Below are 22,944 nucleotides of genomic sequence, written 5' to 3'. Positions count from 1 at the left end.
TGTGCATAGTATGAGCGATAGAATTGTTGAGCCAAGGGAGAGTCATGGTGAAAAAAATGTCAAAAAAAAAAAAATATGTATGCACACATGATTTAGGGAAAGAGACGAATTAGAAAACACAATCAACCTCTTAAAAACAAATAGACTCTTAAAAACAAACCCACAACAACAAAAAAAAAAGACAATGTTTGTGTCCACACAAACCTCTGAGGACAAAGAATCAATACGCAAATACTCTTGAATGAGTTGGATGTAATCGAACCACTTATGTTCCATCATCAACTGTTGGAAAAGAATAAAGGTTTAATTTTTTTTTGTTTTGTTTTCCATTCTCTTAATAAACTTTAAAATAAAAACAATAAGCTTTGAAATTGATATGATTAAATTGTTCTTTTATTTAAGATGATATAATATATACATTGGCTATCAAAAACAACTTGGATGAGGAGACAGAGAGAGAGAGCCAAAGAACAAAGTTGCATATCTAATTAATTACATTTGTGAAATATCTCAAGATTTGGTTAGGAGGTTGAAATTTTTTTTTTGTCAACATTAAACCACAAAAGATGGAATCATTAGCCAAATTCCAATATTTGTAAAAAACGGTAAGAATGTTTAAACTTTAAAATTAAGGTTATTAAATTTATAGTTTATTTTTTTACTGGAAAAAGAACTTTTACTCATTAAAAAAAATCTAAATAGAAGTAGGTTTTCTTTTTTCTTTGTACTTTTATATAATTTTTTTTAGCATAGGTTTTGAACTTTTACATTTTTTTATTTTTAGATATTTTAATAAATTTAGAATTGACACATATCAATATTTTAACGATACAATTAACAAATGTCACGGTCGTATTAATGAGAAATTTTGAAAACCAAACTTTATATAATAAGATTAGAAAGATCTTTTTGCTAGTTGCTTTGAACTTGCGATTACTATATCTTGCAATCAACCCTCACAAATAATATTCACTCAACTAGTCATGGCTATGTATGTAGGAAACATGTTGAAAAAGCAAACTGATTATGATTCATAGATGCCAAACTGATTGTGTTCTTTGAAGTTGCTTAAGGCTTAATTAGTAAAACTCACATCCTCATTAATTAACGCACTTCTCAAACAAGAACTCTAGCTTCGCTTGCTAGTACAAATAGGATTAGACTGTAAATAAAATTTTGGAAGATTCTATATTCGTTTGTTATCAAACAATTCGATTGTTAGACAATGTGAATAATGATATTTGCGTAATGATAAATAATATTCATGGATATTTACAGAATTAGACCCTATATTTCTTGGCTATTTGCTTTAAACGAATCCTATTTAAAAATAGTGTGTATGGGTATCACGTGAATTGAATTGATGATATCCACGACCACAGTGGGTTATGGCTGTGACACTGAGATTAACGAATACTACTTTTGCAATTTCCAGTCACCCTTTAACGCCGTCCGTACTATTCCGAGCAAGCAAATCGATCGGTAACAAGATAGCATCATCATCAGCCAGGAAGGTAAAAATGGCGACTTTTGCTGTGTCTGACTCAGAAACAACATCATCGTCTACCTCGAGAGTAATCGATTCCCATCTCCACATTTGGGCTTCTCCTCAAGAGGTCGTGTGCTCTTTACACTTGAATGTTATTCGAATCTACGCAATCTTTTTTGTTCTTTTAGGCTTTGCAGTTTATAGAATTCGGAGTATGCATTAAGTAATCTCTCCAATTGTTGAAATTTGGATCGCTAAGTTAAGCAATTGAAACAATGAGGATACTACTTTTTTGGAACTGAAATTGATTATAGTGAGATGCTTATGATTTGATTAAGTAATCTGATGAACCCCCCAAATACGTGTTTTCAGGCAGCGACATATCCTTATTGTCCCGGCCAAGAACCTACTTTGACTGGTGATGTCGATTTCTTGCTCAAGGTTTTAAGCTCAGCTCTGTCAGTTACTCAAGCTATCCTCATGGGTTTTTGAGGAAAAAAATGGAAAAAGATTCATTCTTTGATGCTTGTTGTTGTGCTAATCCTCCTCTGTTTACTGTTTTGATGTTGTTTGTTTGTTGTCTTAATTTAGAACATGGAAGAGGCAAGAGTTGATGGAGCTCTCATTGTGCAACCCATCAATCACAAGTTTGATCATTCTTTAGTAACAAGGTCTCTCTTCCTTTTCTTATACCTTAATCTGCATTTTCCTAAAAAATAAGTTTTTGTTTTTCTTAACGGAAGCTACCCTACTTCTTTCAAAATTTATGTTCCTGTCCTTTTATTTTAGTTATGGTATATCTGTCTTGCTGCCTTTTTTTGCGAGTATGTATATGACTATGGGATGGGATGTATTACTGGGGCATAGGTTGGTCTTGGTTAAGACTTTTAATTACATGCGATGTCAGTGATTTAATTCTAGTTTCTTTTCAAGATGATTTTAGTTTCTGATTGACAGTGTTCTGAAGAAATACCCATCCAAGTTTGTTGGTTGTTGCCTTGCTAATCCTGCAGAAGATGGCAGTGGAATTAAGCACCTTGAGAATCTTGTTTTAGAGGTCTTCCTTTTCACCGTTTCTCAAAACATCTCAAAATAGCATATATGCATCACATTTCTCAAGAGTTTTAATCTGTTGTTTTGTAGAGTAACTATCGTGCTGTTAGGTTTAATCCCTATTTGTGGCCATCGGGTCAGAAGGTACCAATTTAATGATTCCAATGACCTTAGATCAAGTTTTCATCGTACTCTTTAGGATTATCAATGACTTTCACAACACAGATGACAAATGCTGTTGGCAAAGCCTTGTTCTCTAAAGCAGGGGAGCTTGGTGTGCCTGTTGGCTTCATGTGTATGAAGGTCTGGTAGTAGTATTCTAACCTTTGTTGTTCTCCAAATTTGTGTGGTTTACGCGAAGTTCTTTCTTTAAAAATTTGTTTTCTTTATTCAGGGTCTGGATCTGCACATTGCAGAAATTGAGGAACTGTGCACAGAATTTCCAAAGACTACTGTTTTACTAGATCACGCTGGATTCTGCAAAGTACCAGAGTGAGCTGTTCTTTGCTATTTTTGAAAAAAATAATTCAGTCCCCTGCAATTCCTATAGAATATATCACTGATATTCATGGTTTCATCAACATGCAGAGATGGTGAGGCAAAGCTTGCTTATACTCAACTCATGAATCTCTCTAGATTTCCACAGGTGAAAAAGCGAAAACATTAATTTTACAATTCGAGTTCTCAATAGCTCACAGTCACATATTATTATACGCATCTGAGGGAAGAATATTGAAACAAGCAGGTATATGTGAAATTCAGTGCTCTATTCAGGATCTCAAGAACCGGCTTCCCGTATCAGGACCTATCGCCTCTCCTATCTCAACTTGTGTCCCATTTTGGGGCAAATCGTGTCATGTGGGGCAGGTAAACATACTTTTTTATACCACGCTTTCCCGAATAAAAACCACAAAGAAAACTTCTATTTGATGAACTAACAATACAAGATCATATATGGATTGGCTGCTTTCCATATGCTGCAGTGACTTCCCATTTGTTGTTCTTGAATGTGGATACAAAGAAGCCAAAGAAGCTGTGACTATTATTGCAAAAGAAGCATCCTTGTCTAGTTCTGAGATGGACTGGATTCTGGGTAAGACTCTTATGCAGCTCTTCCCTGGACAATGGGTTTGTTCTTCCTTGAGAGGGTTGTGAGAAGTAATAGGTTGCATGAGGGCTAACAGTAAGCAATGATGATGCAAGCAATGGAAGCAATGGAAGTTGTATCACTAAAACGAAGCTAAGGGCTAACAGTAAAGTGTATTTATATTTATCTTTAGAACAACTACATATATGTTCTTTTTCTTACAATTATGTGTAGTGAAGGAGGAATTCAATTACACTAATATCAGATTACAAATTAGTAATGGCAAATCTTGGCCTTCTACTTCTTCTTCTTATTCTTCTTCACGTTCCCTAGTTTCAATGAGAGTTCCTGCGAGACAAAATTGGGACAAATGCTATAAGCTAACTCAGTTCTCTCAAGCTTTCACATATAAAGGCTTTATCTAAGAAACAGTACCTGAGCAGAGAGAATTCCTTGGAATGCACCAGGAAGCTCCTAATCTTCATCTTGAAGATGTTGTAGTTCACTCTTGAAGTGTAAAGCTGAGAAACGAATCTCGTAACTTCTCGTATTGTCTTGGTTGGGAAAAAGGATGCAAGAATCTGTGTTGTGTAGTGAGAAACAAGGGAGCATCCATCGGAGAGACATGCTTATCAACCTGAGAGGTTAGATCAATTCGATATAATTCAATAACTGTTCAATCAATTCAAAAATACAAAAAAACAGAGAGGTTATATTATTACCTGACATATTAACTTGTTGAGAGCCAAGACAACATTGAAGTTACACGGGTGAACAGTAGCCAAGAAAGAGAGTATACCCTTCAGAAGCTGAACATGGTAGGATCTGTAGACCTCATCCACCAAGGGAGAGTCTTGTCGGTGAAGAGAAAAATGTCAAACACTAAATGTATTGATTTAGGAAATGGGCACCTATTTCTACAGATCAAACGATATTGTAGTGACACTTGTGATCAATCAAGGCAGAGAGTCTCATTCTCAATATGTGCATAGTATGATCAATAAAATTGTTGGGCCAAAGGAGAGTCCTAGTGAAAAAAAATGTCATAAAAAATTATGGTCGAGTAGAAGGAATACTGCATTTTTATACAAGTTTTGAAAGATACGAATTTAAAAGAATATTTATGTAATATAAACTATTAAATAATTAATTTATTCAATAAGTTATTAAACTCTTTTAAAAATATATAATTATATTTTGTTATATTAACTTCAAACCTACCCGACACGTGAGACATTATCTAGTTTATTACTAAATTACCTCCATTAACTTATTAAGCATCATCTATTTTATTACTTAACTACATCCATTAACTTATTTTGTTAAATTATTAAGCATTTGCATCGTTTTTTTTTATACCCTCTTTGCTCGAGAATCCATTATTAATTCCAATAATAATTTTTTTTATCCCAAAAAAATACTTCAAGATCTTCATTTAACTTCATGCATCGTTTACACAAGCACAAGGTCCAATATACATTTTAACTAATATTAAAGAGATAATTAAGTTTGTAGAAACTGATTATTGCTTTTGGCTTGATGACATTTAGATGGCTAGATGGTGATTATTTAGAATCTGAGATTATGTGGCCTATCATGTCTTTTTAAATTTATATTGAAATTTGAAGGATGGAGGTTGTGCACTTGTGGTGACTACTGTTTGCATTCGGATGGTTAAGAAAAACTAAGTAACAAGAAGAAGAAGTTTTCTGCAAAGCTGTTTCTGAAAACTCTTTATTATGATAATGATAACTGATAAGTGATAACATACAAATGCAAGTTTTATTACTTCAGAATTCAGGTGGTAGCATACTGAGTTTTATTTGTATTGATGATATATATAGCACCAAGTGTGCTGAGTAAAAAGGGAACTGTTCTGTGGAACACAGACCCTTTTAGCTTATCTCTTAACACTCTCATTCAAGTGAAGCATATGATGTGTAAGCCTTGAGGATTGAGACATACATATCGATTCCCTTCAAGTACTCGTATTGGCTCAGATACTGTCAAAAGGTTAGATGATAGAAAGGTGTTAGAAATTGCTCTTGGGGGTGTGTGATGATGGTCTACCAAATAATAGGCAAACCGAAGGATGTAACATTTACAAATCAGACAGGTACCTCGTTGTGATCATGAAGCAAACTCGGGGTGTTTGATATATAGGAGAGAACCCAATCGCAGGCAAGCCTGCTCTTAGGAAATACCGAGATTCAGTTGATGCAGGGAAAATCTCAGGGTCAGTAGTCTTCCCTCCAGCTTCTTTCACAGCATTTCCTAAGAGCTCCAACCATGGATTTGAATCATCTTTAGCTGTAACCAAGTGCTTCTCTTCAATAACCTTATTGAACCGCCAAAGCTGACATATATTTACCAAGAGAACTCTTCAGATACACAGGCTTTCTAAACTCTCTAGCTAGAGTAGTAATAAGAAAATTACGTCAAAGGACATGTTCCGGGATACAGGTGCCCATTCCTCCACCAAACGTTTTTCTAGCGCTTCAGAATCAACAACAGGTGGGACACGCATGTCGCAACCAGCTTCCGCCTCAGATGGTTGCAGATTCATAACAAAGCCCTTTTTATCAAAATGAGGTCCAAATTATCAGGTTATACCACAGAAATCAACTTTGTACACCAACAGAAAAAAAGAAGAAGGAGAGAGAAGAATACATTAGGAGAAGGAGTGCCAGCTTTGAGGAAAACCATGTTGACAGAGACGACATCCCTTCAGCTTTTAAACCAGCTTTGATCTGATCAAACTGAGAAGCTCTGAATCTCATTACACTGTCAATGCTTTTAGTGAGATTCTCCATGCCTGAATCATCATAGAGCTTTGAGCCATGGCCAGGTTGTCCTACAGCTTTTATCTGGATCCACCACGGAATCCTCTCTCCCTTAAACACCTTGTAGCTCTCAGTCGGAGATGGTAAGCCTATTCCATTTTCATCCACCACAAAATTTGTTGTGTGTTTAGTTTCTTGTTTCTTGTCTATATTTCAACTACGTTTCTATAACATTTCATGTACAGTTGACTATTTTTATACCTTCGTCGAGCACGATGGCAATGTTCAAGCTCTTGAAGGTGTCCGATTCCACGAACTTGCCAACCCCATCAGTGCCACCGATCTCTTCATCAGGAACGAACGTGACGTAAACAGATCGAACAGGCTCAAAACCAGAGGCTTTGAGCTTACGAATGGCTTCTAAGTACTGCATCCCAACGCTCTTCATATCCTGAGTTCCTCTTGCGTAGATTCTTCCTTGTTCGTCGATCTCTGCTCCGAGTGGAGGATGATCCCACTTGTCTTCCTCAAAGGCGACGACATCGACGTGAGAGTTCAAGAGAATGGCAGGTAGATAAGGATCTGAACCAATCCATTTCAGTAGAACGATAGGCTTTCCTATAACGAGCTCGATCGGTTGAGTTTCGAGAGAAATTGATTTGGCCTCGGAGATTATGAATCTTGCAGCTGCGATGTAATCAGGAGTCGGCTGTACGGTGTTGATTCGGAGATAGTTCTGGAACCTGTTAATGATCACTGTCTCTTCCTCTGTTTTAGCTGATGAATCAGAGAGATGAGCCATTTATATGAAAGATTGAAGAAGTTAGTAAAAAATATGAAGAGCTCAGCAAAGCAAGTTTGAAAGGACGTCTTTGTGAGTTTGTTGCTACTGCATGTAAACTGTAAAAGCTTCATTTATATACTACATATTTGCCATCAAAACAATTATATACTACTGCTGTTGATTTAAAACGTGGTGATTCTCTTTTTATATAAAAGATTCGAGATTATTGTGTTCAATTATAAATGCCATTTTGTTTACAAAACATTTTGAAGTATAGTAAAGAAATTGCACTAATCACGCGTAACTTAAGACTAAACTGGCTACAGGTTGTTAAATTACTACGTGGAGTTCCATTATGCGCGTATTGAAATTTTTGTAATATATAACTGAAATTTTTAGTGCGATATGCGCGTAATAAACGTGCGTCCATCAAAACCGATAAGCTAAAATTTCTTGTAATATAGTATTGAAAATGTTTAGTAGTATTAAATAAATTATTAATCATCTAAAATTTTCAGTAGTACATCTATCACGATGAATTCACAATCTTTTGGAGCTATGCATGCTCTATAACTAATAGAGCTTAATTAGTTAATTTCTGCAAACTATACATATATACTCCCTCCGTATTAATTTAATTGTCAATTCTAGAACTTAATTTTTGTTTCATAATAATTGTCGTTTTAGATTTTCTATACAAATGATATTTGATGAATATTCTTGTTGTTTTAAAGTTTTAACCAATCAAAAAATTATGAAATATATTAATAAAGAGCAAAACAGAAAAGTTTAATTTGTGTGTAAAAATCTTAAACGACAAAAAAAAAAAAAAATCAGAGGGAGCTATGATTTCTAATCAGTTCAGCTTTACTGTAAGATATAGCCTAATCTAAGTTAATACTGGAAGAAATAGCCCAATCCACCAATATTTATTTGGTTTTCGCTTTCAGAACATTCTTTGTATTAATGACCATTAATTTCAGCTAATCACCTTTTTGAACCTTGTATTAAAATGATTAACTTAAGTAATGGATTTTTGAGTGGGATCACTCTTTTACTTTCTACTTCCCTCTTCTTCAATCTCCACACTCTTTTGTACTTCGTCTCTTGCTCTCTCCCATTTCTTTTCGAGTTTTTGTTCGATCCGTTTCTGGGATTTCACATAATTTCCTCGGCTTGTGTCCTCTTCATTTTTTCTTGTCAAGAAATCGAAAGATTCTACATTTTTGTGCTCCTGGGTTAAGTAAATTAGGGTTTTAGGGTTCCGACGTGATGAGTCACCGTCGAGCTTCCGGCAGCGATGTAGTTCACGTGAGAACCACCAACGACCTTCCGCCGGAGAATAGGTTTCCGAATTCCGGTAGCGACAGTTCCATCTGGGCCACTGAGGATGATTACAACCGTGTCTGGGCAATGCCAATGCACCCCGACGACGCTGAGTCTCCGAGCAAGAAGACACGATCTTCCTCCTCCGAGATTGGGAAATCGTTCTTCAAGACGAAGCTCTGCTTCAAATTCCGCACCGGAACTTGCCCTTACGCCGCGAGCTCTTGCCACTTTGCTCACAGCTCGGAAGAGCTCCGTCGTCCACCGCCGCCGCCTAATCGGCAGAAGACTGCTGCGACAGAAGCTTTAAGGAACCGAGAGAGCTTTGCGATTAGTTTAGGTCCTCGTGGTTATGGTGGTGCTGCTAGTGATGGTGGTGGCAATGTTGCTCAGACTTTGAAGCCTCCAAATTGGAAGACAAGGATTTGCAATAAGTGGGAGATTACTGGGTATTGTCCTTTCGGTACTAACTGTCATTTTGCTCATGGGGCTTCAGGTAAAGTTTTGGCCTTTTTATTATGTCTATTAGTAACCCCAATGTGCTTCAAAATGTAATATAGAAAATTAGAAATGGGTTTTAATCAGTGTTGCTTTATGGATTGTGTGATTAGAGTGTCACCACAGGGTAATGGATGCTGAATTGACTGAGAGATACTGCTTGAACACTAGAACTGGCTTTGTTAGCTTTTAATGATTGATGAAAATTTAGTTTGAACACTATGGACTTAGTGTAAATCGAGTAGGACGGTTGAAATGTTTCAGTGTGGTTTATGTCAATCAGTTTCTGATTGGAATAGGTTCTTGATCTGCTTGTTAACATAATTGGCAATGGAAATGCAGAAAGTTTCAATAATAATAGCTAGCTAAAAGTTTGAGTCTTTATGATATTTTTTTGCAGAGTTGCACAATTTTGGTGGAGGCCTTGTTGAAGGGGAAGGTAAGATCGGAACATCCACCACTCCGGCCACAAAGCAGACGGGACAAGCAAACACAGTGACTCACCTTGTTTCTCCTGGAGTCCTGTCCCAACGGACATCTAGTTCTGTTATGCAGAAACCAAACGGGGTCAGAACTCAACGGAAATGGAAAGGACCGGATAAGATCAGTCGGGTTTATGGTGATTGGATCGATGATATTGAATAATTCACAGATTTGTTGACCCAGGGATTATTAGCCTTTTTAGAGTTGTAACTATGTTGACATATTAGTATCCTCTCTTTTGTTGTTGTAGATTGTGACTTAACAAAGACAACAACTCGCTCTTCTCTTTCTTGTGGAATCATCTTATTCTCTTTCTATGCCAATTCTAAATGACTAAATCTGAATTTGTAGCAGATCAAACCGAACTTTAATCATGTTTCGTACTTGTTAACTGATAAGCCTCATCGGGTTTATACTAGGAGGAAGAATAAAGAAGAAGTGGCACGTGTGGAGCGTGAGAGGAACACTTGCGACTGAGTATCTCATCTTTTTCATTGCTTATATACTTGTAAAGAGAAAACAGAGTTTGTTATGTTTTTTGTGAGGAAACAGATTGACACATGAGTCATCTCAGGGAACGAGAGATATGTCTAGCTGCGTCTATAGTCTCTTGTTAGTTCTTGTATCATTCATTCCGTTAATAAAGGAGAGTTCTTTTTCTATCAATTGGTGCGTCGTGACACTGGATCGAATCTAACGCGAAAGCGACGAGATAAGATTCGCAATTGGGGATTTTTTTTTTTACAGTTCATCGGAGAAGAAGATCACAACAACAATGGTGATGGAGATCGGATTATCACCGGTGCGTGAATTATCAGAAGCAGAGCAACACTGATGTTCACATATTTTACCATGTTTTCCCTTAATATATTCACATCTTTTGCATCCTTTGTTATCCTTTTTGACCATTATTGCATAGTTTTAGGATTGTTCTTGCATTAGAGTGTATGTTGCATTGCATTTGCATCTTTTCTTGCATAAACATGTGATTTTGGAGCCTAAAGAGCATGGAAGCAATGCTGAGGAGAAGTGAAGCAATCATGAGGAGAAAGCAAAGGAGTTAAGGCTGGAGAACCAAGGTCCGGAGTCCAACTCGACTACCCACTCGACCAGACACTCGACCGTGTGCTGAGAGTGACTCGACCGAGTGGAAGGAGCACAAGAAAACCCAACTCGACTGGTCACTCGACCGAGCACCGGGTCGAGTTGGCCGAACCGCCTGGCTATTTTGTCTTTTAGCATTTTTAGGGCTTCCCCTCCTTTTTTCTATTTAAGGACCTTGTACCCTGCAACCACAAAAAAAAAAAAGAGTTTTTTGAGATATTCTCAAACCTAGTATTTTATCCTTTTTGGGATTTATGCTTTTTGCACTTTTATTTTCTTAGATCTTGTACCTATTTTGAAGGGGAAAACACAAGATTCTTCATACTTGTTTGTTTCATAACTTTCAAAGTATCAAGAATTCGAGTTTGATTCCTTCTCCAATATTGTAGATCTCTGTTTTATCTTTCTAATCATGCAAGTTTCGTGTTTTTCTGGGTTTATGACTTTGATGTTCATTATGTGTGATTGTGAGTAGTTTCCTTAGCTCTTAGGGATGGTTTAGGTTGGATGGATGTTGTGGTTATTTGATTTGGTCAAGCTTGATTGTTGTAGATCTCTTCTAGGCTAGATGTTCTTAATGCTGATCCTATAACTGAGAGGGTATGGTTTGATCTCAAGCTTCTTAGCATCACACCAATGTCTAAGGTGCATAGATAAGGCTAGATCTAGAGATTATCATTAGGCTTGCTAAGAGATTAGAAGTCTTGTTTGATTCTTGACATATTGCTTAATGCTTGCTTGTATAGATTCTTTACTTTGTGAGAACAAATCTAGAAATATATGAGCTTGATTGTTTTTGCCATGAGAGTGGATTAACATGTTCTTAGAGATTAATGTCTAGAGATTAGCTCATGTTGATTGAGGTTTGTTGATCAAGTTAGATAACCACAATCTAAGTTCAGCCCATGAATCCATCCCTAAGACCTTCCTTGTCTAATTATTTCTTAGTCTAAATCCTGTTGTTTGATCGCTGTTTGATTTACTTTTGTCTTGCTCTGTTTTGTCTGCATTGCTCTGTTTTACGTTTTTGTCCAGCTCGACCCTGCACTCGATCAACACTCGATCGAGTGCTTGCTCGAGTTCATTCCCAGAACTCTTGTTTATGATTCGTGTCTGTCCTGTCTTGTTTCTTATTTCATTCTAGTTGCATTTCTGTTGCATTCATTTAGTTTCATGTTCATTACTTTCCTTGCATTAGTTCATTACCTGCATTACTATAGTTTGGTATCTGTTCTAGTTTCATTACTGCCATAATCATTATGTTCTATTACATTTAGTATCTTGTCCATTCAGCTATTACATTCTGCATTTTACATTCTGCAATAGGTTGTTAGTGACAAACACCCTCTATAATTGGCTTAACTTAGACAAGTATTGCACACCCTGATTGCTTGCATTCACTCATTTAGGATTGATACCTCTTATACTACAATTGCATAAGGGGAATTGAAACACCTTGCTTTCACCATTGTTCATCATCATATCATTCATTCACATTCCATTTCACACACACACAAAGAATACTAGTTTCAAACACGAAGAATCATTAGCCGACATTTACGATCAGCTGGGTGAGATGCGTAAACAAGAAACCCAGTTTGCGACCAAGATCGAATCATTGGGTTCACAGATGGGGTCTAAGATCGAGTCCTTGAGCAACGAGATGCGATCGCGTGATCAGAAATTGGAAGATCTAGCGAGGAAATTGGATTTGGTGCTCAGCTCATTACCGGGAATTGCAACAACACGCGAAGTTGGGAGTATGAGTTAGTCGGTACCGTTACAAACACAAGATCATCGCAATCAGGTACGTTTCTTGAACTCAGAACCTTGCCATAGCAACATTAGGCCGGGACTTAGAGAAAACTTAATCAAGAATGTGGAAATGCCAATCTTTGATGGCGCTGGAATTTACGGTTGGGTTGCTCGTGTGGAGAGATTTTTCCGAATTGGAGGATACAACGATGAGGAAAAGCTTGCATTGGTCTCTGTAAGTTTGAGTGGAGAAGCGTTAAGTTGGTATAACTGGGTAGTGAATACAAGGCAATTTGGAAGTTGGGTACAGTTTAAGTCAAGCTTGATGTTGAGATTTGGGAACTTGAAAATCAGAGGACCAAGCCAGAGCTTGTTTTGTATCAAACAAAAAGGGTCATTAGCTGATTACATACAGAGATTTGAAGACTTATCATCCCAAGTAAGTGGTCTTGATGAACAGAAGTTGGAAGGGATATTCCTAAATGGATTAACTCAAGAAATGCAGGAGCTGGTCCATATGCAAAAACCTCGTAATTTGGATGAAATGGTAGCAGAAGCTAGAGCTATAGAGTCAAGTATCATGAGGAGAGTGGTCAAGAAGGAACTTATGCTAGCTAACAAAGAGAATTTGGGTTCTGACCATAAAGGGAACTCTGTTTACAATACAAATACATGGAAGATGAAGACAGTGACCACAGATCCGGTAATAAACAATGAGAAACAAGTTGGAAGAGTCGAGCAAAGACCAAGAAGGCACAACACAAATGCAGAATTAGATGAGAAGAGGAAGAAAGGGATTTGTTTCAAATGTGATGATCCATGGTCCAGAGATTACAAATGTCCTAACAAAGAGTTGCGAGTGCTAACGACGCTTAATGGATATGAAGTTGAAGTGTTGGATGAGAATTATGAAGAGATATACACAGAAACTATTGGAGAATGTATGACGCTTTCGTTTTCCTCATTTAGAGGCATGTCAGGACCATCAACAACAAAATTAAGAGGTTCAGTGGGAAAAGATGCAGTGGTGATTATGTTGGATAGTGGAGCAAGCCACAACTTTATATCCCCTACAACAGTGAAGAAACTAAAGCTAAAATGCAGAGAGGATCCAAACCTCAATGTCAAGCTGGGAACTGGTATATTGGTAAATGGCTTAGGCGTATGTGAAAAGGTTACTTTTTCTGCTCAAAACCTGGAGTTCACCACTGATTTCATTGTTCTAGAGTTGGGACATATTGATGTAATATTGGGAGTGTATTGGTTAAGAACCCTGGGTGATTGTAGGGTGAATTGGGAGAGGAATGAGATGTCATTCATTCACAATGGCAAGATGGTATCTTTGAGTGGAGAATCTGAATTGATGATCAATAAGATGTCCCTGAAGTCTTTATCAAGTGACTATGAAATTAAATCAAAAGGAGTAGCGATGGAGCTGTGTAACCAACAAGCAAACCCCTCAATGGTAGAAATGATTGATGACAGCATCCAAGCAGTGTTAAAGGAATACGACTGTGTGTTTGAGATTCCAACAACTCTACCACCAAACAGAGGAAGAGAACACGCTATTTCTCTAGTAAAGGGTACTACAACTGTGAGTGTCCGCCCATATCGATACCCACATGCACAAAAAGAAGTGATGGAAAGAATGGTTAAGGAGATGTTAGACTCGGGCATCATAAGACCAAGCCAAAGTCCTTTTTCCAGCCCAATCCTGCTAGTTAAAAAGAAAAACAACAGTTGGCGATTCTGTGTGGATTATAGGGCTTTAAACAGAGCTACAGTTCCTGACAAGTTCCCAATTCCAATGATCGATCAGTTATTAGACGAACTTAATGGTTCTGTTATTTTTTCCAAACTAGACCTCAGAGCAGGATATCATCAAATACGTATGAAGGAGGAAGACATTCCCAAAACCGCCTTTAGAACCCATGATGGTCATTATGAATTCTTGGTGATGCCATTTGGACTTACAAATGCCCCAGCAACCTTTCAAGCACTGATGAACGAGTTGTTCAGACCATACTTGAGGAAATTTATTCTGGTATTTTTTGATGATATTTTGGTCTGTAGCGAGAGCTTACAACAACATGTGGAGCATCTAACAGTGGTCTTGAGTATTTTGAAAGAAAATCAGTTGTTCGCAAATAAGAAGAAGTGTATGTTTGGCCAGCAACAAGTGGATTACTTAGGACATATCATTTCCAAAGAAGGTGTCTCCACTGATCCTGCTAAAACACAAGCCATGACTAAGTGGGTGACTCCAAAGTCGGTTAAGGAGCTAAGAGGATTTTTGGGGTTAACCGGTTACTATAGAAGATTTATCAAAGGTTATGGGATGTTAGCTAAGCCATTAACAGAACTTTTAAAGAAAGACAATTTTGAATGGAGTTCAGAAGCTCAAGCTACCTTTGATAAACTGAAACAGGCAATGTCGACAGCTCCAGTACTATCTTTACCAAACTTTGATGAGGTCTTCACAGTAGAAGCAGATGCGTCGGGCTATGGTCTAGGAGCAGTATTGATGCAGAACAGGAGACCAATTGCATATTTCAGTCATGGATTAACAAGTCAGGAACAGTTAAAACCAGTGTATGAGAGAGAGTTAATGGCCATCGTCTTAGCCATTCAAAAATGGAAGCATTATCTGTTTGGCCGACACTTCGTGGTACACACAGATCAGAAAAGTTTGAAATTTTTGCTGGATCAGAGGGAGGTATCAAAAATGGCTTATTAAACTCTTGAATTACGATTTTGAGATCATATACAAACCAGGAGTTGAGAATACAACAACAGATGGACTGTCGAGAATGACACAAACAGAAGGAACATTATCATCTATTCTACTATGGGCTATAACAGTACCTACAGCACTCCAATTGCAAGATATTTTCGATGACATTGAGAAAGATGAACAATTGCAGAGAGATATCAAGACTTATACCACTGAACCTGATAAGTATTGCAAATTCAATGTTAAAGATGGAAGACTTTGGTTTAAACATCGATTGGTAATCCCTAAAACATCAACCTCAATCCCTCTTATCTTAGAAGAATGTCATGCAGGACTATTGGGAGGGCATTCTGGTGTATTAAAAATAGTAAAGAGAATTCAACAATCATTTCATTGGGAAGGTTTGGTGAAGAATGTTCAGAAGTATGTATCAGAATGTGAAGTATGCTAGCGACATAAATACTCAACACTATCTCCAGCAGGTTTACTCCAACCCTTACCATTGCCACAACAAGTGTGGGAGGACATATTGATGGACTTTGTAGAGGGCTTACCTACATCACAGCAAAAAAACGTTATACTGGTCGTAGTGGACAGGTTAAGCAAATACAGTCACTTTATTGCCTTGAAACATCCATTCATTGCTTCAGAGGTGGCCAATATGTTCATAAAACAGGTGGTGAAGTTACATGGTTACCCAGCTTCTATTGTTTCAGACAGAGGTAGTACATTTTTGAGCTCTTTTTGGAAGGATTGTTTCAGGATATCAGGAACAAAGTTGAAATACAACACAGCATTCCATCCACAAACCAACGGTCAGACTGAGGTATTGAACAGGTGCCTCGAGACTTTTCTATGATGCTTTGCATCAGCACACCCTCGTACTTGGCATCAATTCTTACACTGGGCAGAATTATGGTACAACACCTCTTACCATACATCACTGAAAACTTCACCTTTTAAAGTCTTATATGGTAGAGAACCTCCAGCTATAGTCCGGTTTGAAGAGCAGTCGACAAAAGTAATGGAAGTTGAAGCCTTGTTGAAAGAAAGAGACTTGATGCTGACTCACATTAAAGATCAGCTATTACGAGCACAACAACTGATGAAGAATAATGCAGATAAACACAGAAGAGACGTGGAGTTAGAAGTGGGGGATTGGGTATTCTTAAAACTGAGGCCATATCGTCAACATTCTGTTACCAAACGAGCGTGTCAGAAACTTGCAATAAAATACTTTGGACCTTATGAAGTTATGGAGAGAATTGGGAAAGCAGCTTACCGATTGAAGTTACCAGAAGGATCAAAAATACACCCAGTCTTCCATATTTCTCAGATAAAGAAGGTACTAGGGGAACATCAAAAGGTTATCCCTTTACCAGATGTCTTAAATGAAACAGAGGAGGTGACTATGGAACCGGAAGAGGTACTTGATACACGTTACAATGACAAAGGTGTGTTGGAGGTTTTGGTTCGTTTGAAAGGACTACCAGATAACAAGAAGACTTGGGAGGTGGCAAGGGAGTTACAGAAGCAATTTCCATCCTTAGCGCTTGAGGACAAGCTTCGTTTCGAAGAGGGGGGTATTGATAAGCCTCATCAGGTTTATACTAGGAGGAAGAATAAAGAAGAAGTGGCACGTGTGGAGCGTGAGAGGACCACTTGTGACTGAGTATCTCATCTTTTTCATTGCTTATATACCTGTAAAGAGAAAACAGAGTTTGTTATGTTTTTTGTGAGGAAACAGATTGACACATGAGTCATCTGAGGGAACGAGAGATATGTCTAGCTGCCTCTAAACTCTCTTGTTAGTTCTTGTATCATTCATTCCGTTAATAAAGGAGAGTTCTTTATCTATCATTAACCGGACCATTATTGGTAACTTTTTTTTCTCTATTTCCTATTCCATCGGTCAATATTTTTGTTTTAGACAATGATTTTTTTTTTTTTTTTTAAACTGTCACAGAAGACTCGCTCAAAATGCTAAGCAAAGACACTTCTGTCTCTCAGACATAGCCACTTCTTTCTCCTCAATTCTCTCTAATAAATTGAGCTATATGTCTTCTCTCGCAAGGACTTCTTATAACAAACCTTTCTTATTTCCCAACCAATCTACAAAAAAACTGGTAGAGAAGCTGGGGGATTTCTCCAACCTTCAAATGTCGGCAACAACATTAATACCAGATGCTGATGTTTTCCCTAGCGTTTCCATGCCCGTCACCGTAATTTTGACTGGCGTGCTTCTCTTTGTAATTTTCGCCGGTTTCTTCTCTCTTTTCTTCTGGCAGTTTCTCCTGAATCGTTTATTTTCAACTTGGAACCTTCAGCGAACACCTTACGCTGACTTAATCCATGTGGCCACTCCGCCTGAAAAGACCGGCCTAGACCCATTTATCATCCGATCATTTCCCGTGTTCCGCTATTCATCTGCAACGATGAAAAACCACGGGACAGAATGTGCTATATCTGCTTGTCAGAGTTTTCAGATGAAGACACAGTTAGGCTCATAACGGTTTGTCATCATCCCTTTCATTCAAACTGCATTGATCTTTGGTTTGAGTTACACAAGACTTGTCCTGTTTGCCGGTGTGAGCTAGACCCTGGCCTTGTTGGTTCTGGAAGCCATGAATCTTTACACAACACAATCACGATTACTATTGAGGATATAAACCATGATGAAGAAGAAGGTCTTCCTACCACTGGTTCAAGCAAAAGGATAGTGGAAGCATCGGCTTGGCGATTCTCGAGGTCACATTCTACTGGACATTTCATGGTTAAGACGACAGATGTCAATGTGAAGATGAAAAGAAGGCATTACCAAACAGGAAGCTGTGTCTCATTCGACGAACTTATTCGGTATAATGAAGCAGGATGGCTTGGTGATTCATCATACATTAGCAGGATTGAAGTCTAGTTTACTGATAAATTCTGTTACATCTTCATTTTTGTGTTCTTTTTAGTAGCAGTAGAAATTTCAAAATTGTAATAAGATCTCTAGTCAGGTTTTCATGCTCTTATCGGATAACCGAGAAAATAATAAGAGTCACTCCACCGGTTTTTCTTCAGAAGTGTTGTTGTTGTCTTCTGCAGTGTCTCCATCATCAGAAGTGTTGTCTTCTACAGTGTCACTATCTTCAGAAGTGTTGTTGTCTTTTACAGTGTCAACATCTTCAGATTCACTGGCCGTTCTCAAGCTAAACTTCAGAATGATAGGTCTGCCCATTATCTCCTATAGAAAAAAACGAAATTGTGATGAAAACCCTTTACATGCTCAAGAGCTAAAGAAGCAAATAGCAGTTTGGAACTAAATAATGAAAAGTGAGAAGTTTATAAATATACCTTCCCATTGAGTTTGGTGATTGCATCCTCAGCTTCTTCTCTAGTAACAAAAGAGACAAAGCCATAGCCGGAAGATCTTCCTTCAGGGTCAGCGAAAACAACCCGAGCTGAGACCGGGTTGAAATCTGCAGCAGTGAAAAGCTCACGGAGATGGGTTGACCTTGCTTTCCAAGCGAGATTAGATATGTAGAGTTTGTGACGGGTCTCTCCAGCGGGAGGAGTAGGAAGATTATTTGGTGGTTTTGGAGTAGGCTTCTTGAACCTTCTAGCAAAGTTCACCCTTATGATCCTCCCTGAGACTTCCTAAAAACAAACAACAAAGAAGCTTGTTTAACATCAAGGATCAGTTAACAATTCAACATAATATCTGTTTAAGTAGTTACAATAACTTCTCATTTCTTTATTTGATACTGAATTATCCACCTAAAAGGCTTTGCAATGATGAATCTAAAGTATTCAGAAACTAAGAACACAGGTCATGAGGGAAGGACAATGAAATTAACTCAGATGATAGAAGAGTGTAAACGGTTTAAGCTTACAAAAGCATCGAACTTATCAACAGCAGCTTGAGCTTCTTCTCCTGATGCCATTGTTACAAAAGCAAACCCTCGGTTCTTCCCATCTTTTTGCCTTATGATCTGTGAATTTTTTTTTTTATAAATTGAGGTCAAACGAATTCAAAATAACACAAAAAAAAAAAAACAATTTTTAAGAGAAAGAAGAAAAGACCTCGACATTGTTGACAGTCCCGCATTGTCGAAAGAGGTCGGAGATGTCATGAACACTCATAGACCAAGGAAGATTGAATACAAAAAGCTTCCTTTTTAGATTTGACTTCTTGGTTTCTTCATTCTTCTCATCCTGCGACGTTTCTTCCTCCGCCGACGTTTCTTTCTCCGCTACGGAACATAGTACGGAGACGAGCCGCCGTGTTTTATCGCCGCCAGAACTTAGAGGGAAATGGACAGAGAAGACGGGAGAGAGATAACTGGGAATCCGAAGATTAAAGGCGGTAGGTTTAGACCGCTGAGGAAAGAGATAAGGTTTAGAGGAAGAAGAAGAAGAAGAAGAGGAAGAGAGTGAGAGGACGGAGAGAGCAGCTTCCAGAACCGCCATTGTTTAGATTTGGCGCAAGAGAAATGGATTAGATTAGACCGAAACATAAAGAATTGAAACCGGTTTGGTTTTCTTTGAAAATTCTAATTGTGAACCGAATCTACCCACTCCGGTTCCGAAGGGTTAAATGGCACGAGGAATTAACCGTTAAATTCTTGGTATACCAATAATTTCCCATCCGACATTTGCAGTCAAAGTGGGAATACTGAAACTCATGTTTTGTTTTATTTTATAACAAAAGTCAAAACTCTGACTATTATTAAAACTGGATTTGATTGGTTTACTTTATAACAAAATGCAAATCCAAAAGTTTAAAGTCATATTCTAAATAAATAAATAAAAGGTTTTGATACATTTGGTAAATCCAATAAAAGCCTGAATGGTTACTCCGATGGACAGCAAACCACCGTGAACTAACTTTATTTGTACACAAAAATAGTCTATCGTTAATCTGTAACGATTTTTTTTCTGTTTTTTATAGACCGCATTACTATAGACTAAATTTGATGAATGGTAAATAAAAAGCGTTCTAGTTCGCTCACGGATTTGTCTAGCCTGACCATCTTCACCTTTCAAAAAAGTAAAAGCGATTTATAATTTTCGATTTCAAATGAGTTGGAAAGTTATTCCAAGAAAAGTCCAGCCAGACGTCTCCAATCCATTAATCCTATCCGAATCATAATATGATGGTGATGCCTCTTAAAAACGGTGTCGTTTATTAAACAACTTGTACACACCACCAACCAAACCAAAAAAGGTGCTAAACGGAACTGAAAATCCAAATTCGAGAACACACAAACTCGGAGAAGAAGAGAAGAGAACCATTCCTTCTTCCTTCGTTTACTCTCTGACATCTTCAAATCTCCTAAACCCTAAACCTTAATTGCCCCGAATTCGTTGTTGGGAGATACTTACTGCTTTGAGTCAGTCAGAGGTGGTTTATGTGAGGTATTGCTCTGACATATACATACAAAAATGGCGTCTCTGGGTCTGTCGTTTCCTCCCGCCTCCAAAACGCCGACGTATCTAGCCTCTTCGTCTTCATCTTTCTTCTCTCACTCTTCTCTATCACTCAAGACCTCTCTGTCTCGCTCCCGGAACTCTGTCTTCGCTTCTGTTGTTGTAAGCTGTCGTCTTCAATCCCTTACGTTACGCTATTCTTAGAATTCCTGATTCTGCCTTTTTGAGTTTTGATCCTTTTTTTATTTTTTAATTACATTTTCCGGATTTGAGGTTCATAGATTGAGTGGACCCTATTGCCCATCTTGTCTAGTTTTGAATATCTGAGGTTTTTAATTGGTGCATGAGCGACAAAGGTTGTCTCTTTTTTTTTGATTATGCGAATATAGCTATACAAAGGTTGTCTCGTTTGATGCATACAGTTGTTGTATATGAATCTCTGATTATATCTTGTTGTAGAAACTGAGACCTATATGAATCTCTGATTATATCTTGTTCTTGTTGCTAGAAATGCGATATGCCAGAGTCATTGAATGTGGGAAACGGGAATCCAAGTATCCCAATTATTAATGAGAGGACACTTCCAAAGTTCTTGGAATCTGCAAGGATGGAGAAATCAGTCAGTAGAACCAATACAAGGCTGAAGTTGTTCTCTGGTACTGCAAACCCTGCCCTTTCTCAGGAAATTGCTTGGTATATGGGATTGGATCTTGGGAAGATTAATATAAAGAGATTTGCTGATGGAGAGATCTACGTTCAGTTACAAGAGAGCGTTAGGGGATGCGACGTGTATTTGGTGCAGCCTACTTGCACTCCCACAAATGAGAACCTCATGGAGCTTTTGATTATGGTAGATGCTTGCCGGAGAGCATCAGCCAAGAAAGTAACTGCTGTGATTCCGTATTTTGGATATGCAAGAGCTGATAGGAAGGTAAAATCTCTTTTTTGTGATTAACTACTTTGACATGAGATGGAGGGTTTGTTGACAACTTGGCTTATTGGTAATCATTTCTGGATTAAAATTTTATGTTTTTGCTGCTTACAGACACAAGGGCGTGAATCCATTGCTGCCAAATTGGTTGCAAATCTTATCACCGAAGCTGGTGCAGATCGAGTTCTTGCATGTGATCTTCATTCAGGACAGTCCATGGGTTATTTTGACATTCCAGTCGACCATATTTACTGCCAGGTACACTTTTAAAGCCATGCTTTTGATACCTACGGCCTCTCATCGTTATGCATTGTGTGTGTGTATGTTCCCTTTTTTAGTATAATACCTATTAACCCTTTTGTGTGTTCAATTTTTGCAGCCTGTGATACTTGATTATCTTGCTAGCAAGTCAATTCCCTCAGAGGATTTGGTAGTGGTTTCTCCTGATGTTGGTGGAGTAGCCAGGGCACGCGCTTTTGCAAAGAAATTATCAGATGCACCACTTGCCATTGTCGATAAAAGGCGTTCTGGACACAATGTTGCTGAGGTATCCCTTTCTTTCAAAGTCTGAGTTTATCTATCTCACCAACACCGCTTGCTTCCCCTCAAGTTCACATTTGTTATACTTTCCTTTCAGGTCATGAACCTAATTGGTGATGTAAAAGGGAAGGTTGCAATAATGGTGGATGATATGATTGATACCGCTGGTTAGTAAAACGGCATGGAGTTGTCATGTTACTGACCCCCATCAAAATCACTAAAACCCCCCTTCTTCTTTTTCAGGCTGAAACCTCTTAGAACTAATCTTGTTCTGTTTTATCTCAGGAACCATTGTGAAAGGAGCAGCTTTGTTACACCAGGAGGGTGCTCGGGAGGTCTATGCGTGCTGCACACACGCTGTTTTCAGGTAAACCTCTAAACTTCATTTTGTTCTTTTGAACAAGTCCCAAAAACCACTACTTTCTGAAGCAATTTTTTTGTTTTGTCTTGGGAAGCCCGCCTGCAATAGAGCGATTATCAGGGGGATTGCTTCAAGAAGTGATAGTGACAAACACATTACCAGTAGCAGAAAAGAATTACTTCCCACAGTTGACAATTCTATCAGTGGCTAATCTTCTGGGTGAGACCATTTGGCGTGTCCATGATGATAGTTCCGTCAGTAGCATCTTCCTCTGACCACCTCTCTCATTGCCAACCATTTGAACGGATTCTTGGTTTTTGTTAGTCGGGTGAAGGGTCGGTTTAGAAAATTTATCCCGGTTTATGTTCTAACCGGCAAGCTTCACCAAATTTGCTTGCTTTTATCTTTTTGATAGCTTTTAGGCTTCTTCTTATTTAGTACTCCACATCTCATTATGGATACACCAATTTGTTCTTGAACCTATTTTTGATTATGGTACGTGTACACAAGCTTAATATATCAAACTTCATTTACCATGGTGCAAATTGGCTCAAAAATCTTGTTTACAATTTGACAAAAGGATATTAAAATTATTAATATT

General features: G+C 38.0%; 5 protein-coding genes, 1 long non-coding RNA gene and 2 pseudogenes across 8 annotated transcripts; 5 read left to right on the top strand and 3 right to left on the bottom strand.

The window, feature by feature from the left end:
* The first annotated feature begins 1,330 nt into the window (after positions 1–1,330).
* On the top strand, positions 1,331–3,916 carry LOC104792300 (uncharacterized). Its single transcript, XM_010518418.3, has 10 exons — positions 1,331–1,616; positions 1,862–1,930; positions 2,081–2,160; positions 2,447–2,546; positions 2,633–2,686; positions 2,768–2,845; positions 2,937–3,034; positions 3,131–3,188; positions 3,288–3,409; positions 3,526–3,916. The coding sequence occupies exons 1-10, from the start codon at positions 1,389–1,391 to the stop codon at positions 3,695–3,697; spliced, it is 1,059 nt and encodes a 352-aa protein (XP_010516720.1). The 5' UTR covers positions 1,331–1,388; the 3' UTR covers positions 3,698–3,916.
* LOC109133506 (uncharacterized) lies at positions 3,791–4,486 on the bottom strand. The gene is made up of 3 exons (XR_002038661.2): positions 4,352–4,486; positions 4,065–4,266; positions 3,791–3,977 (listed from the first exon to the last, which is right to left on the bottom strand). It is a non-coding gene; the product is annotated as an uncharacterized LOC109133506 (long non-coding RNA).
* An 848-nt stretch (positions 4,487–5,334) lies between these two features.
* On the bottom strand, positions 5,335–7,292 carry LOC104792301 (uncharacterized; annotated as a pseudogene). The gene is made up of 5 exons (XR_015560357.1): positions 6,674–7,292; positions 6,300–6,561; positions 6,067–6,204; positions 5,750–5,985; positions 5,335–5,632 (listed from the first exon to the last, which is right to left on the bottom strand). The product of XR_015560357.1 is annotated as an uncharacterized LOC104792301 (transcript).
* A 908-nt stretch (positions 7,293–8,200) lies between these two features.
* Positions 8,201–9,841, top strand: LOC104792299 (zinc finger CCCH domain-containing protein 28-like). The gene is made up of 2 exons (XM_010518417.3): positions 8,201–9,018; positions 9,421–9,841. The coding sequence occupies exons 1-2, from the start codon at positions 8,469–8,471 to the stop codon at positions 9,663–9,665; spliced, it is 795 nt and encodes a 264-aa protein (XP_010516719.1). The 5' UTR covers positions 8,201–8,468; the 3' UTR covers positions 9,666–9,841.
* A 6,118-nt stretch (positions 9,842–15,959) lies between these two features.
* On the top strand, positions 15,960–16,895 carry LOC147942913 (uncharacterized). Its single transcript, XM_087454475.1, has one exon. It carries the CDS (start codon positions 16,121–16,123, stop codon positions 16,766–16,768), a length of 648 nt encoding a protein of 215 aa, XP_087310601.1. The 5' UTR covers positions 15,960–16,120; the 3' UTR covers positions 16,769–16,895.
* Positions 16,896–17,117: 222 nt separating this feature from the next.
* Positions 17,118–18,738, top strand: LOC104792296 (RING-H2 finger protein ATL28 pseudogene; annotated as a pseudogene). Its single transcript, XR_015559781.1, has one exon. The product of XR_015559781.1 is annotated as an RING-H2 finger protein ATL28 pseudogene (transcript).
* On the bottom strand, positions 17,991–19,744 carry LOC104792298 (28 kDa ribonucleoprotein, chloroplastic). Its single transcript, XM_010518416.3, has 4 exons — positions 19,165–19,744; positions 18,975–19,073; positions 18,436–18,738; positions 17,991–18,325 (listed from the first exon to the last, which is right to left on the bottom strand). The coding sequence occupies exons 1-4, from the start codon at positions 19,549–19,551 to the stop codon at positions 18,140–18,142; spliced, it is 975 nt and encodes a 324-aa protein (XP_010516718.1). The 5' UTR covers positions 19,552–19,744; the 3' UTR covers positions 17,991–18,139.
* A 419-nt stretch (positions 19,745–20,163) lies between these two features.
* Positions 20,164–22,876, top strand: LOC104792295 (ribose-phosphate pyrophosphokinase 1, chloroplastic). The gene is made up of 7 exons (XM_010518415.3): positions 20,164–20,673; positions 21,020–21,442; positions 21,557–21,700; positions 21,822–21,989; positions 22,080–22,149; positions 22,268–22,349; positions 22,438–22,876. The coding sequence occupies exons 1-7, from the start codon at positions 20,527–20,529 to the stop codon at positions 22,616–22,618; spliced, it is 1,215 nt and encodes a 404-aa protein (XP_010516717.1). The 5' UTR covers positions 20,164–20,526; the 3' UTR covers positions 22,619–22,876.
* Positions 22,877–22,944: the final 68 nt, after the last annotated feature.

The sequence above is a fragment of the Camelina sativa genome, chromosome 6 (assembly GCF_030686135.1).
Source record: "Camelina sativa cultivar CO46 ecotype springtype chromosome 6, ASM3068613v1".
In the NCBI taxonomy this organism is placed as follows: domain Eukaryota; kingdom Viridiplantae; phylum Streptophyta; class Magnoliopsida; order Brassicales; family Brassicaceae; genus Camelina; species Camelina sativa.
Note: the sequence above shows the minus strand (reverse complement) of the source record. Positions and strands in the feature narration are given on the sequence as shown.

Excerpts from the sequence above, each read along its gene's own strand:
- LOC104792300 (XM_010518418.3), top strand. The coding sequence starts at position 1,389 with ATGGCTGTGACACTGAGATTAACGAATACTACTTTTGCAATTTCCAGT. Across the intron at positions 1,931-2,080 it reads ATGTCGATTTCTTGCTCAAG|AACATGGAAGAGGCAAGAGT; the intron begins GTTTTAAGCTCA and ends GTCTTAATTTAG. Across the intron at positions 2,687-2,767 it reads TGTGGCCATCGGGTCAGAAG|ATGACAAATGCTGTTGGCAA; the intron begins GTACCAATTTAA and ends TTCACAACACAG.
- LOC104792295 (XM_010518415.3), top strand. The coding sequence starts at position 20,527 with ATGGCGTCTCTGGGTCTGTCGTTTCCTCCCGCCTCCAAAACGCCGACG. Across the intron at positions 21,701-21,821 it reads TCGACCATATTTACTGCCAG|CCTGTGATACTTGATTATCT; the intron begins GTACACTTTTAA and ends CAATTTTTGCAG. Across the intron at positions 22,150-22,267 it reads TGATATGATTGATACCGCTG|GAACCATTGTGAAAGGAGCA; the intron begins GTTAGTAAAACG and ends GTTTTATCTCAG.
- LOC104792299 (XM_010518417.3), top strand. The coding sequence starts at position 8,469 with ATGAGTCACCGTCGAGCTTCCGGCAGCGATGTAGTTCACGTGAGAACC. Across the intron at positions 9,019-9,420 it reads TTTTGCTCATGGGGCTTCAG|AGTTGCACAATTTTGGTGGA; the intron begins GTAAAGTTTTGG and ends ATTTTTTTGCAG.
- LOC147942913 (XM_087454475.1), top strand. The coding sequence starts at position 16,121 with ATGGAAGTTGAAGCCTTGTTGAAAGAAAGAGACTTGATGCTGACTCAC.
- LOC104792298 (XM_010518416.3), bottom strand. The coding sequence starts at position 19,551 with ATGGCGGTTCTGGAAGCTGCTCTCTCCGTCCTCTCACTCTCTTCCTCT. Across the intron at positions 18,739-18,974 it reads TTGATAAGTTCGATGCTTTT|GAAGTCTCAGGGAGGATCAT; the intron begins GTAAGCTTAAAC and ends GTTTGTTTTTAG. Across the intron at positions 18,326-18,435 it reads TCACCAAACTCAATGGGAAG|GAGATAATGGGCAGACCTAT; the intron begins GTATATTTATAA and ends TTTTTTCTATAG.